Here is a 15,974-nt window from a genome sequence, read left to right as displayed (position 1 = left end):
ACGACCAGAGGAGGGCATAAACTCACCTGAGCTCGAGAATGGGGAGAAAACTCGCCCATTTCCGATCTGAGGGCTCTTTATAGGTGGCTTGGCCAACAACCTTCGGTGGCCTAACGTGCCCCCTAAACTCATGCATGTTCGGCGGCCGAACCTTGGTTTGTTCCAACAAGGCTTTCGGAGGCCAAAAGCGCTCCCGAAACCTTCCCATGTTCGGCGGCCGAACTTCACTTTCAGCGGCCGAACCTGGCAAAAGCCTCCGTAGTCTTTTCTTTTCAAACTCAATTCTTTTCCATTTAAAACCATGAAATCATTAAAAACATTTTTAGAAAACACATTTTACCCCTCTAGAAGACTCTGGCATCTTCAGAATTCCAGATTCCAACGGAGATTCCGCCGGAAGGTAGGGATTCCGATGCCGGAATCTAGTCGGGTATTACATTTAAATAATCTATTTTTTTCTGAAATTAAATATCTCAAATATTGTATTTAATTTTATATTCATCTTTCCCTTGTAATTCAATGGATTTTCTCATATTTATTTGTATATAAAACATAAATACATGTAAATGTAGGACACATTATATTTAAATATTAACTTAGCATAAAAGCTTTTATTATTAATTAAAATTAACCTAAAAATTCCTAAAGAAAAGGATTTTAGAGCCTGTATTTCGTATTTAGATTTTGGAGGTGTGGGAGAATGGGAACGATGCATGGTTCCAAGCATTTAGTAGCTGTTTAGCTTAGCTTATACTTCTAAATGATTGTGTTTAATAAATCTATTTAATGATAAGTAGTTTATAAGTATATTTATTATTAATGACTATCGAATGCAAGTTTCCCTCTATGGTCCCTTTGTGACTCGATACTCTCGCATTTTTCTCTTCCTCAAACCTAACTTCTTCTTTTCCCTTCCCGTGGAAGATGATCTGCGTCAATTGACTATCGATGAAGAATAAGATGTTGTTGTCCCTATTAAGAGCTTCAGAAATATTCTGATCATCACTTATGATTTCTGTATTATGGGGATGTTTCTCACATACAATCCAATCAATTTTCAGAATATACAGATCTCTTTGGCAGATTTGTGGCATCCTTTAGAAGGGGTATCTATTATGATATTAGAGGAAAAAAGATATTTGTTTTGATTTTTTAATAATGTTGATTTTGAAAATATAATGAATGGGGGCTCTTGGTTGTACAATCGATTCTTGCTTGTTTGGAAGGAGATACAAGGTAATGAAAATCTCTCCATATCCCTCTAACTCATTCTGATTTTTGGGTTCTAATTAAAGACCTTCCTTCTGGTTATTATAATGAGACGTTGGCTAAATTGGTTTTGTTAGCTATAAAGAGTACGATATGAAAAATGCTTCAGCTATGTCGCCGAGCCCTATGAGAGTTAAAGTTTGTTTAGACATTCGGCAACCTTTGAAACGGCGGAAGAAGTTTGTTAGAGATGATGGTACTGTATTTATTGTGAAGTTTCAATACGAAAAATTGACTATTTTTTGCTATCTATATGGAAAATTGGGTCATGCAGAGATTTTCTGTGACTTACGACTGAGGTTGAAGAAAGAAGATATCAAGTTTGGTTGGGGTGATTTTCTCAAAGCACCTGTTCGCTGGAACCAGAGATTGACAAGCCTGTGGCTGCGTGATTTCGGCAATTCTGCTCCATCGGGATTTGTGGCAGGATTGGCATCAACTAGCAATTTTGAAAATACTAATTTGGCAGCACATAATAGGTAATTCTTCTTATTTGGCAAAAGACAACCCATTGTAAATAAGGAGATTGAGAACCATATTATGGACATGGACAAGAATTATGTGGGCCAAGACAGTTCTGATAAGCTTGATGAGGAGATTGAAGCCCGAATAAATGATAATGCTAAAAAAAGGCCAAGAAACACTAAACATAACGTTGTTACATGTTTTCCTTCCTCTCAACAGGATGCCTCTAACCACACCCCTGCGAATGTTAATTTGACAGGTAACAGTGAAGCGGCTCATCCCGTTAAAGGCCGGGGTAGCCGAAAGCAATGATCGTCTTGTGTTGGAACTGTCGAGGACTCGATAATTCTCGGACAGTTAATGCATTGAAGGATTTGGTTACTAGTTACAAGCCGGACATTTTATTTTTGATGGAAACAAAAGCTCTTAGTTCTCATATGGAATTTTTTCGTAATTTTTTACATGTTGATGGTTGTTTCTCAGTCAATAGACAATGATTGGGAGGAGGCCTTTCGTTAATGTGGAAAAGTCGTGTGTCTATTTCTGTGGTTGGCTTTTCTTCAAATTTTATTGATTCAGTTGTTTCGGAAGGTAATGTTCAATGGAGGTTTACCGATTATTATGGGTTTCCGGAATCGCAACAATGACGCCAGTCTTGGAATCTTATTCGAGCTTTATTTCATATAAGCTCTCTTCCGTGGCTTTATTCGGGAGACTTTAATGATTTATGCTCGAGAGATGAGAAAGAAAAAGAGCATCTTTGCTAAATTATCTTATGCAGGGGTTTAGACAGGTACTTGAGGACAATAATCTTATTCAAATACCCACTATTGGCTCTTTCTTCACATGGGAGAAGGGCAGGGAGTTGAATAATCTGGTTAGAGAGAAGCTTGATAGAGCCCTTGCTACTGAGGAATGGGCTTGTAAATTTACTATTGTTGTCTGCTCGGTTGTTCATATTCCTAAATCGGATCACAAACCGTTGGTGATTAATACAACTCCTAAGGATAATAGGGGAGATAAAGTTATCTTGTCCAGAAGTTAAAAGAAACAAAAGTGTTCCCAAGGCACTCTGCAATGTCTTTTATAGGCAAGATGGTGTTGATTTTCAATTAAATTGAACTTTGACATGTATGATGTCTCAGGATTTAGTTCTTCTCCTCCTAACCTCTGGACGAGATCCTGGCATAATTCCCCGCAATGCACATCCTCCAAAACCAGAAGGCTTTGATGGAACTGCAGATGTTGGTGCTGGACAAACTCCACAGTTACGTTTGCCACGCATTAAGGAGGTAGAGGTCAATGGAGCAGTTGTGAAGATCAAGTATTGTGATACTTGCATGCTTTACAGACCTCCTCGCTGTTCACACTGTTCAATATGCAATAACTGCGTAGAACGATTTGAACATCACTGTCCTTGGGTTGGACAATGTATTGGGCTGGTAAGTGATCCCTTGTTTAGAGTTGTTTACTATTGCCAAGCTCAATGTTTAGTGACTAATACTAAATAATATTATTCTCTGAGTGTGAGGTATCAATTTGGGTTGTGTCTTTTCTTCTCTTCTTTTCCATCATTCCTGATGAATTTCACTCTTTCTGTTCCAAACAGAAGATGATAATTGCATGGACACAAGCTTGATTGATTTGGTCTCAAATATTATCCACAACGTGTGACCAATAGATGTTTAAAAACTGGATCAAATATTAATATATTATAGAGACTTTGTTCACATATTATCAGAAACATGTTTATGGTATGGAGTTAATAAATAAGTGTTGGTGTTGACAATGGTTGCAGTAAATTTGTTTGTCACCCAATATCTTTCCTTGTTAATTTGTGGGTAATGTGTCTAAAGGAAAATTTTCTGATGCAGAGAAATTATCGATTCTTCTTCATGTTTGTCTTCTCAACAACCCTTCTTTGTATATATGTTTTTGTGTTCTGCTGGGTCTACATTAGGAGGATCATGTCTTCTGAGCACACATCAATTTGGAAAGCAATGATCAAAAGCCCTGCCTCCATTGTGCTAATAGTTTACACTTTCATATCAATGTGGTTTGTCGGTGGCCTTACTGCCTTCCATTTATATCTCATCAGTACTAATCAAGTAAGAAACTCATTTTCCTTAATTTAAGAAAAATTCATCCTGTGATTTAATTCAAGTGTTTGTTTTAAAATGTTGATTAGTTTAATGTTTATGTTATGTTTCTTTTCTGCTTTTCAGACTACTTATGAGAATTTTAGATACCAATAGGATAGGAGGGCAAATCCTTATAATAAAGGTGTGGTTGAGAACTTTAAAGAAATCTTTTGCTCCGCTATTCCTTTGTCCAAGAACAATTTCAGGGCAAAGGTGTCAAGAGAGCCTGCATTGCCAACTGATCGCGGTTGTCGAAGCCGGTCAAAAATAACCTTCTTGGTTATCAACAATTTACAACTGCAGATAGTGGTGAAGGATCGAATCCACAGAGAATTGATTACCTATTTATTTTTCTCAACAAGACCAATAAAATAAACTGAAATAATGAGATAAACAAAAAATGAGATAAACTGAAAGCAGAATAGAAATAAATTGCAGTAAAAGTAAAATGGAGGGGGGTTTGAGATTGATTTGATTAATAAACTACTAAAAGCACTTAAAATAAGCGAAAAATAAAATAAAAGAGAAATAAATAATGAGAAAGCTCTAGTTGAAATATTGGATCCACTTCAGTTGTTGGGATTGATCACAGACACTTTGTTCTTTTGGGTTGACCCAATAGATTAGTTATGGAGATGGAAGACGCTTCTCACCATCATTATCTCTCATTATGATTAAACCAATTAGGGAACGTCCTCTAATTAATTACTAATTAACAAATTGCCAAGGAACGTCCTTGGGCCTTAGGCATCGAAACAATTGTCAATTGCATTAAGAAATAGAGAGATCCAATCCTAGCTACCCAAACGTATGGAGATAACGCTAGATCATGCAATTTTCTTTGGGTTTTATCCCAAGTGTTCTCATGTAAGAATAATCTAAGCAATTACGGACTTAAATCATTCAAACTAACAAATAATTATTTTGCAATTAAAAATCAACGTAGATCTCAATAACAAAATAATAAGAAAATTAAATATGAAATTGCATGAATATTGAATTCCCAAAATTAAATAATATTTAACCAAGTCTCACAACCCATTAAACAACCAAAGTTTCAACCAATATTCAACTAGATAAAAGAAATCAGCCACTCATAGCCGAATAAAAGAAAACAGAAAAATAAAATAGAAAAGGGAAAGAAAGAACCGAAAATTGGATTCTGCCCTTCTGCCTCGCCGAAGCTCGGCGGAATTGCCGAATTCAAGAAATTGTGTCCCCCCTTTCTGTCTGCTTGAGGTCCTTTAAATAGGACTGGAGAGACGCCCTATTTGGGAAATTTGGTGCAAGTGCGTGTGCTGGAGCTCGTGCGTGCGTGGGCGTTGAAGGCGGGACCCGTGTGAGTGAGTGAGTGGTGAAGGCGGGAGCGTGCCTTGGGTGCGAGCGGGGCTGTCCGTTTGCAGTGAGCTTGATTGCGCGGTCCACGCGTAAGAATGGGCGTCCACAAGCGGAAATGGGCTTCGTGAGTGATGATGAGGCGGGGCCCATGTGCGTGCTTTGGGGTGGTCCACGGTGCGCTGAGGATGGGCGTGAGTGTGCTCTGGTGGGGCCCAACGTGCATGTGAAGGTTGAAGGCTTGTGTTTGGTCCATTCGCTGGAGATGAACGTGCGGGAGTTGGGGCGTTTTGGCGGGCCGTCCATGGTGCAAGGTTGCGCGGATTGCAAGTGGGCTGCGTGTGTCCAAGCGTGGGTCCAACGTGCATGGCCCAAGTTGAAGTCTCCTGTGCACTTTGAAGTTTTAATTTCAAATCTCACTTGATAGACTTGCTCGCTTTTGCTTTAAATGTGGCAGTTTTATGGGGGTTTTCTCCAAATTGTCCTTTTACACTATTTTCTGCAAAATAATATTAAAAATAATAAATTAAGCAGAAATCATGTAAATATTCATCAATAATATTAATAAAAAATGGATTAATTTATGCTCTATCACCAACTCGGCCAATTTGGTGGAGGTTTCATGAGTTCTAATATGGGAAAAGCTGTGGATGACATAGAAATGGGCAGGAAAACTGTGTGGGGAGATATGGGTGCTATGGCTGATAACGTTGAGGGGCAAGTCACAAACAATGATCACTTGAACATAAAGGATGGTAATTTAAGTGAATTATCCCCGGAAGTGAGGACTGCAGTGCAGGAAGGGGACCATGGTGGAATACATCCAAGAAGATCTAGCTGGGGAAGAAAAAGTGGAAGCTGGGACATGTCACCTGAAGTTCTTGCTTTGGCAGCCAGAGTAAGGGAAACAAACCATGTGGGTGGGAGTAGCAGTAGTAGCTTGACAACTGAGAAACGAGTTTCATAGAACCAAGTTTCAATAGATCAGTTGAGTACAAGTTGGGACCACTTGAGTCCAAGCTCCAAATTAAGATTTGCAATATTGGGGAACCTTTTTAGCTGGGTGTTTGGAAGCATTGGTTTGGCTATTGTTCATGTAGCGGAATGATGTATTGTTGTACGAGTGAGATCGCTTCTTTTTCAAGTTTTAGTTTGTATTTGTGGAATTAGATGGCATATAATTTGATTTCACTTCACTTGTGTAACCACTTACTGTTGTTTTATGCCCCTCTCCAATGTGGGGACACCAAGTTCAACTGTCATCCTTACTGACTCCCTAATAAGTAGCTTGTGGATTGCTGTATTATTAATGAATGGGTCATGTAGAGCTAAATTGGACCATGCCATAATTTGTTTGAACAGCTCTTTTGGTAGCTATCTCGCTCTTCCATTTCCAGAGGTGTGCACTTTTCGACTATAATCCAAAAACATAACTGAACCGATTCATTCATATGATTCGGTTAATGAATTTTGAGAATTTCAAATCAATTTGATTCGGTTAATATATTTTGGTTTTAATTTTTTATTTAATTCGATTTATTTATATTAAAAATATGATAAAACAAAAAAGTAAAAAAACCTATCTCTTAAATTTATCCATCATTCACCCAAACTATAAAATTAAAACTCTAGCCCAGCCTAGTCTCAAACCTAAAATCTAAAAACCCCTAAACATTCACTATATTCTTCTTCTTCTTCCAAGTTTCAGAATAAGCCCACTCGCGGCCCACAACACCTTTGTGCGACCACACCCACATTTACTTGCAAATCCTATTCTCTATTTCATCGAGCCTAAGTCGTCGAGTTGCAGTGCCATTGAGCCCCTATCGTCAAGTCACAACGCCATTAAGCCTTTATCATCGAGTCGCAGACGCATCAATTCGATGGCTTCTGTGGTCAACTCGAAATCACTTTGTGGTGTGACTCAAGTCCATGCGAGTATTGCAAGTCCTGTTTGCAAAGTTATCAAGCCTTTTAAATCCTATTCTCCATCTCATTGATTATTCGCAGAATTTGATATTCAATCTAGATTTTATTTTATTTATTGTTCTATTTTCTATAGGTGCGTAATCTGGATTTTTTTTCATTAATTATTGTTAACTTGAAATATGAAGATTCATTGGTTGAGAGAAAATATAGAGTTTGAAAAATCTTTATTATCTCAAACCCATAGATACGAGAGAAAATATATTATAAATTTTTTATTTATTTTACATAAATTTTCTATTTAAAATATTTTATGAGAATTAAATAGAAATTTAAAAAGTTTTAAGTGAAAAAATAAAATTTAGTAAATTAACGCAAAAATACTAATTAATTAATATTATATATATCCTCAAAATTTGTCAATTAATCTATAAGAATTATAAATATTTTAATCATTAAATTAAATCAAAACATAAAAATTTAGTAAATTTTCCACATCTAACAGAAATATATATATTTTTTTAACATCTATAAATTAAATTATGAACTAAAAGACTAAATAAATCACTCAAGTTTTCACCAATGTTTAAATAAATTTAGTTTTACCATTTTATCAAATAAAATCTTAAACTTTGCATTTAATTATTATAAACAAATAGCAACCCAATAAATATTATTTTTAATAATAAAAATAATTTTATATTTTTAAATATTAAAAAATATTTAATATTTTAAATCTACATAATATTGCATTTTCGCTATCGATTTATGGTGCATTTTTTTTTATAAAGGCAAAAAACTTAACTATTTTTTTGAAGAAAGAGAGAAAAAAAATAATTATACTGACTTAAAGAATTAATATAGAAAAAATTATCATGCTAAGAATTTTTTATTGAATAAGAGAAAAAGATTTTATTAATTCTTAAATATCACCAACAGTTCCTAAAATGATAGGAAGAATAAAACTCGAATTGATAGTTTATATGATTTGAATTTTCTTGTAAAATCGGTATAGTTGAACGTTTGCTATATGGATAATATTACACCTTCATTAAGGTTGCTTTCTCTATGGTTTTGTCCAGTTTTAACTATGATTACAGTTGCTCTTCTTTTTAGAAAAGGAGCAAATGGTTATTTGAGTCTTTAATAAAGTTTAAATTCATAATGTTCTTGTATGATACATTGAATGTTTCTTTATGATTAGAAATTGTTGAAGAAATCAAAGCAGCGGCTATAATCTCTAAATCTGTGCTAAAGAAAAGGAAGAGAAGCCAGGAATGGTCATTGTTGAAGAATCAGAACCAAAGGTAAAAAAGGATAAAAATGCTGAAAATAGAAAGATAATCTTCAAGAGGGCTGAGCAAAATAGTAAAGAATACAAAATAAAGGTAAGTAATGGAACTGAATCACAAGGTAAAGTGGTTTTCTTGTTCTTCTCTGATTAAAATGTCATTATTATAAAATTTATTTTTTTTAAATTAAATTATCTAACCCATTAACTAATGCGACAATATTCTCATTTCCTTTCTCCTAAATTTAAATAATTTAATCTATTATCTATGAAAATAATACTTAATTTATATTTAAGTATTTTTAAATTTAAATTATCTAACCTATTTTTCATTATATTTATATTTTTAAAATTTAAATAGTCCAAAAAATTATTAATTAATAAAATATTATTCATAAAATACTTTTATTTATAAAAATTTAAAATTTATTTCTCTAAATTTAAATAATTTAACAAATAATTTCAATTATATAAATAAATTAGAAATTAATTAAGTGAAATAATTATTTTTTAATAATAAAAATAGTATATAAAATTAAATTACACAATGTTAAATAATTTTTAAAAAATTTATATATTATAATTGAAATTTTAAAAGATGAAAAGTTAATTTTTTAAATTGAAAAAATAGAGAATGAGAGAAACAAAATAAAATGAATAACTAAAATTAAATGAACTAAATAATATTAGTTGATAAAAAGATTAAATAATTTAATTTTATAAAATATAAAATATTTTAATTAAGTAATTTTAAAATAAAAATTAATTAATAAATTTTTTAAATATACAAAAAATTTCATGATAATTTTTATATTATAAATAAAATTAGTTAAATAACTCTACATAATTTAAAAATTTTCAGGCACCTAGAGGCCCTTGTCCACGCTGGCTCCGTCCTTGATTCCTAAAGTACATATTTGAAACTAAAGCTGCCCTCCCTTAGAAGCCAGATAGTGTGTGAAAATCATGAAGAGTTGTTGGCACGACTGCCATTATTTGCTTAATATAAGATTAATTATTTTGGTAAAATAATTGATATTATGTTATTAAAATACAATGAGAAATAAGAAAAACATTTCATTAACTTGTTATTTTTTAAAAATTTTTGAAAATATCACTCAGGCTCACTGATATATTATTTATTTATTTATTTTTAATTAACAATTCTTTTATTAATTCTTTTAACATTTTGTTTACATATCTCTAATTAAAATAGTGTTTAATTAACTTATATTGGGAATACACTAAAAATAGTGTAATGCATGGTGATGGATTGTTATCACGGACAAAACACGTGATACTGTTTATATAAATTAATTGGGAATCAATTTTGAGGGTTCAACCGATTTAAAATGTATATAGTTATAGATTGTTATTACAGTCAAAACACGTGAAATTCAAATTCACACAAATATAATGTCTCCGTACTTCAGGAACTAAGCATGCACAATCTTTCTTATTATTGCCAAACCTCCTCTAAAAATAAGTAATATATGCTTTTTATACCTCCCTTACCACCCGATTAATCTTAAAAATTTCTATAAAAATAATAATATTTTATTAATTTACGATTTATTCGTATGTAAAATTAAAAAATAAAAAATAAAATTCTTTCTCTCTAATTTCTTAAAAAATAAAAGAAAAATAAAATACTAATTAACATTGATATAAGAAGTCTAAATCGCAACTTCAAAAGCGTGCTTAAGCTAAAAATAAGGACCGATTAGTAATGCATGTGATGTGATGGGTAGTTATTACATACAAAACGCGTGAAATTTATATTCGCACAAACATGATGCCTCTGAAGTCTAGAAACCAAACATGCATGATCTTTTTTGTTATTACCGAATCTCCTCTAAACATAAGTAATATATGTTTTTATACCTCTTGCCGTCTAAATTATCTTAAAAACTTCTAAAAAATAATATTTTATTAATTTATTCTTGAAACATGTGTAAATGCACATTATGCTTTCCTTCCTCCTCTCTCCTCCCCTACATATATAGGATAATATGTGTAAATGGACATTATACTTCCCTTCCTCCTCTCTCCTTTTCTATATATATAGGATTACTTGTATGTAGTTTCTTACACCAAACTACACAGTAAAAATCCAAGTATTTTATTTAAACTGTGAACATAGTGTTTCTCGTTCTATTATTTGCTATTTTTCATCCTTTCAACATTACTGTTGAATCCCACATCGGTTGTGGAAAGGGGTAATGTGCCCCTTATATGAGTCATAGGCAATCCTCCCCCTTAAGCTAGCTTTTGGGGTGAGTTAGGCCTGGCCCAAATTTAACATGGTATCAGAGCCTCCCCATCCGATGTTGGGCCTCCCATAAATGTGTCACGCACCAGTAAAATTCTGGGCGTGAGGGGGTGTGTTGAATCCCACATCGTTGAAAGGGTAAAGCATGTGAATACACTTGAAATGTTAAAAGCATCATGTAGTAATTGATTATTATATATGTATCATATTCTTAGTATTGTTGTTTTAGCGTTATAATTTTTTTATTGTATACCTTTTATAATTTTAGGGCAATAGTATTAAAGGAAGTTATACTTCTTTGGGGATAAGTAAGTTTAGAAGGAAATGTTCTATGTCCCATAATCTGATTTATTATGATGCAGTTTGTATTTCTGCCGTTATAACTGCGTCTGTTCGAATTAAAAAAAATTATATTTAATATTATTATATATAAAATAATGGTCTTATATTTTTAATTTTATCACTAAATTTAACTTTTTAGAAATTTGATTAATTTTAATTTTATAACAGTTAAAAAATTATTACATCTGAAATAATTGTAAAAAAATAAAATAATGTATTTATAAAATATGGCTAATTTTATTTTTTTAGAAATTAAAAAATAAAAATAATATATTTGAGATATTATATTCTTAATAATAATAAAAATAAAAAGAAACTAATTAGTATTATATTTAAACCAAACATACAAATTAAACAAGAAAATGTAAAGTTAAAATTAAAATATATAATTAAATATAAAATAATTATTTATTAATTAACTAATAAAAAATTTTTATAAATTTTTATAAAACATCTAAAAATCAATTCAAAATAATTATTTAATGAAATTTATTAATTTAAATTTATTTGATTGGTTGGATTTTGTGAACACCCTATCCCAAGCTATCGACCAGCGATTGTTATCTATAACCTGGTCAATGCTAACCTCCACCTGATTGACTGTGATCCGATTTACTTTGTATGGAACACCAACTCTTGGAAGCAACTGAAATTTGCTGAAAACCCACACGTTTCTTGCCACCAGGCAATCTTGATAAATATGGTAAGTTTCTTATATGGTGTGTGGGTCCGCTATTCTTGCTTACGTAGGATCTACATATTCTTATTTACATAGTATTTAGTTGAATTCTATGATTAATATAATTAATGTAATAATGATTATTATTATTATTATTATTAAAAAAAATGAAATTAAGTTAAGTGAGTTGATTAGTTAGCAATAAATAGTCCAAATTAATAATAAAGAAAATTATTATCAAGCTGTTAAATTTTATTAATTTTTATTTTATTTTTAAATTAAATAATTAAAATGATCATATATTTTATAAAATTAAATTATTTAATTATTATATCAAATAAATGTTACTCAATTTATTTTAATTCTAATTAAAAAAATTAAATTATATAAATTTAAAAATTATATAAACTAAATAATATATATTGAAAATAAATAACATGAGGGTTATATTTGTATATATTAAAAGAGTTTTCAATTTGTGTATAATAAAAGAGTTTCCATTTCATTTAACTAATTCAAGAAAGTGAAGGTTTAATGTAAATAATCGATTGTCTAGTAATATCTATTATTTTTATTTCAGAGTAGTAGTATCTATTATTTTTATTTAATATTTATAAATAATATAAAAAATTAAAAATATAATTATTTATTAAAATAATTTTTTATTATTAATTTTGTAATTATTAAATTTTTTTAATAATTTTTTAATTTTTAATTATTACTTTAATTAATTAATAAAACATTATTATGTAAATAGTATGGAATTCATTTCAAATTTCATCAAAATTTAAAGGAATTAATCTTAATTATAACCAATTTTATTGAATCCAATTAATATTGAATTTTAATTTTTCTTCAAATCAACCACCAATTCTATTGAATCCAATTAATATTGAATTTTAATTTTTCTTCAAATCAACCACAAATAAAATTTTATATGTATACTAATATTTTAGTATTTTTCGATTCTCAAAATTAAAAATTTATTTTCATTTGTTTTATTTTGTTTTGTTTGTGATAGTTGATTCACTTTAATGACTTAAATAATTTATGACCAACTCTCAAAATCAAACATATTAATACTCAATTTTAAAAATATGAATAAAAATATCATGATATATGCACCACATAAAAGTAATTTTACTATTTTCAAACATACATAAAAAATAAAATCTATGAATATATTTAAAATGTTAAAAATATCATATAATAATCGATTATCGTACATACTATACTTTTGTCAGTGTTATTGTAATGTTATAATTTTTTAAAAATTCTATCTACAATAACTTATATAAAATTATTAATATAATATAAACTTTTAACGTCTTTCAAGACCTATCTTGTATTGTATCAAGTATATTTTTATCTTGTCCAAAATGATAAATACCATATTTTGTACTATCACATAGACAATTAGAATATGGATGGGTATAACCAAAGAAGTTATATTTCTTGCGTCAGTCTAATGGCCATAATACCAATCAGATGTGCTCCCGTCTCACTATAATTTTCTACTAATTTGATAAGACAATGGCTTTAATTTCTTCGAATCCCAAGTTAGAGCCGTTCAATAATTTATTTAAATTAAAATCATTTTCATTCATCATAATACATAATTTAATTAATTTTATAACTAAATTCAATTTAATTTATATGTCACCATTCAAACTCTTTAACAGTCCATAGCTCATCAAACATTAAAATAAATTTTATTACTTAATATCATATTAATTATAAAATAAAATAAAAAATTATTCAATTTTTATCTACAAGTTTACTAATATAATATAATAAAAATACAATTAAAAATATAAATTAAAAAAGTATAATTATTTATTTTGTAATTATTGATATTTTTAATAATTTATTAATTTTCAATTATTTATTTAATTAACTAATAAAATAAAAAATAATTGGGGAAAAACTTGATTAGGGGCATTTTAATTTATAAAACATGTTGAATTCATTTTAAATTTCATCAAAATTTAAAGGAATTAGTGTTAGTTGTAACCAATCCCATACAAGTAGAATTGAATTCTACTTAAATTACACAAAATTTTAGGAATTGAAATTGAATCAAACACGGTGGTGGTGGCTAAGAGTTCATCTCCCTCCTCTTCAATTTCATACGCCTTTCCGAACATCCTCTCCATTCCTTCCTCTCTCTCTCAAAACTGGGGATCTTATGTGCAAGCCTCTGTGTGCTCTGTCCTTCAATTTTTCAGCTATTTTGCTTAGGACTCTCATCAACAAAACCAATATCTACCATGGCTGTTGATTATTTTCCCAAGCATTTGGTGTTCAACATCTTGTTCAAATTACCCGTTAGAAGTGTTGTTAGATTCAGGTGCGTTTGCAGATCTTGGTGTGCTCTCTTTTCTGATCCTAATTTTATATATAAAAACCTACTCTCTTGTTCTGATTCTACAACCAATTCCCAAATCCTTGTCAAATATGATGATTATAGGTTTGAATATTTGGCTTTTTCTTTTCTTTGCAATGATACATTTGACATGTCTCCCCCACAAGAAATTCCATATCCTCATGATATAATGGAAAAATGCTCTTTCGTTGACATCGTGGGTTCTTGCTGTAATGGTGTAATTTGCCTCCGTGATGGATATTTCTTTGGGTATTTGCTTGGGTTATGGGATGATGTTTACAACTACGAGAGTAATATTGTTCTATGGAACCCAACTACTTCTGAAACTAAGATACTACCTCAATCCAATCTTTCACATCCTCCTTCTGAGTCTTTTTCACTGGAAATTGTAGAATTTGGATTTGACTCCACAACATGTGATTACAAAGTACTCAGGATTTTTGAGTATTTGACTCATGATAATCAATGTGATTACCTGGCGGAGATCTATAGTCTGAGGGATGATACTTGGAGAAAACTTGATGTCTCTCTGAATTCTTGGGAGTTGCCTAGTTATAAGTTCGAAAATGGCGACTCTGAGTATAATTATGATCATAGAGCTCATACGGGTGCAAATGGTACATTTCATTGGTGCGCAAAAGAGAGAGACCATAGTCGAGACTTAATTGTTTCTTTCGACTTGAGCAATGAGGTTATTAAAACAACAGCTCTACCAGATGCTTTCAGTTCTCGCTATTTTTGGCGGACAATTCTTTGCTTGAATGAGCATGTTGTTTTGTCTCTGTCTACTAATCGTCATGTGGAGTTGTGGGTATTGCTTGAATATGGAGTTGAAGAGTCTTGGACTAAATTATTTACTGTAGCACACCCAGAATATTTGGAGATGGCCCTGCCATTAGGATTTTCAAGGAAGGGCGAGCTATTTTTCTCATCGTGGAGTCAACACTTGCTCGTATGGAACCCTCCTGAAGAAACAATTAGCCCTGTTCCTGTAGAAGGAGCAGTACATACAAGCAATCACTTGCAAGCTGTCCCTTACATGGAGTCCCATACTTCATTGAAGGGTTGCAACAAATTAGAAGATGAGCAAAATTCTGGAGATGCAGCTCAATGTTGAAGCTCTTAATTTCATCAGAGCTCTTGTGCTTCTTCTCATCAATTACAACTGATATAAAGTTATAATACTTTTATTAATATGTTGCTTATGTATTCAGTTCATGTTGTGTTTGATACAATTGGTAGAACTGAAATCAGTTAATAAAGGACATTTTCTTCTTTGTGGACTTTTAAGAAAATCTTTTTGGACTCTTAAGTGAAAATCATCTAATTCTATAAAGATAGAAATTGACCAATTGAATCTTTTAATACTTTTTGTTTATCATATTTGACTTTACTTATTTTTCTCTTAATTTGATAGAATTAAGCCTGCTGCACTCACTAAACCTTTAATCAAATCAACTTAAATTCTCTTATATTGGACACTAAAATAAGAGTAGAGACAATTTTCAAGATATCACTATGTTATCAACTTTAATCCATTTTTAAAATTCAGGTGGCTCTTCTTTAGATAATATGCTCTTTATTAATAAATCCTAACTTATTTTTATATATGCAAGGCAATCAAAATAGATCTAAGCGCTTACATTATTCATACTTAAAAGATCTAAACTTTGGGAAAGTTATTTTCTCTATAAACCCATCACTAATTTCAGCCATATCTTAAATTAAGGATCTACCTTAGTTTAAATATTAGATATAACTGATAGTTATTATTTGTAAGTATTGGCACTGACATCATATTTTTGATATTTTTAGTGTAACGTTATGATTTTTTTAAAACTTGATCTATTGGAACAGATGTTATTCCC

General features: G+C 30.8%; 1 protein-coding gene and 1 pseudogene across 1 annotated transcript; both read left to right on the top strand.

Moving 5' to 3' along the window:
- The first annotated feature begins 2,855 nt into the window (after positions 1 to 2,855).
- LOC110609860 lies at positions 2,856 to 6,313 on the top strand (annotated as a pseudogene).
- Positions 6,314 to 8,413: 2,100 nt separating this feature from the next.
- On the top strand, positions 8,414 to 15,223 carry LOC110609859 (F-box/kelch-repeat protein At3g06240). The gene is made up of 3 exons (XM_043953812.1): positions 8,414 to 8,524; positions 13,949 to 14,070; positions 14,191 to 15,223. The coding sequence occupies exons 1-3, from the start codon at positions 8,414 to 8,416 to the stop codon at positions 15,221 to 15,223; spliced, it is 1,266 nt and encodes a 421-aa protein (XP_043809747.1).
- The last annotated feature ends 751 nt before the right edge of the window (positions 15,224 to 15,974 follow it).

The sequence above is a fragment of the Manihot esculenta genome, chromosome 2 (genome assembly GCF_001659605.2).
Source record: "Manihot esculenta cultivar AM560-2 chromosome 2, M.esculenta_v8, whole genome shotgun sequence".
Classification (NCBI taxonomy): domain Eukaryota; kingdom Viridiplantae; phylum Streptophyta; class Magnoliopsida; order Malpighiales; family Euphorbiaceae; genus Manihot; species Manihot esculenta.
This window is presented reverse-complemented; position numbering and strand designations above follow the sequence as displayed.

Bases quoted from the DNA above. Each gene is read 5' to 3' on its own strand.
- LOC110609859 (XM_043953812.1), top strand. From the start codon at position 8,414: ATGGTCATTGTTGAAGAATCAGAACCAAAGGTAAAAAAGGATAAAAAT. The intron at 8,525-13,948 runs GTAAGTAATGGA...TCAATTTTTCAG, and splicing joins GTAAAGAATACAAAATAAAG to CTATTTTGCTTAGGACTCTC. The intron at 14,071-14,190 runs GTGCGTTTGCAG...TGATGATTATAG, and splicing joins AGAAGTGTTGTTAGATTCAG to GTTTGAATATTTGGCTTTTT.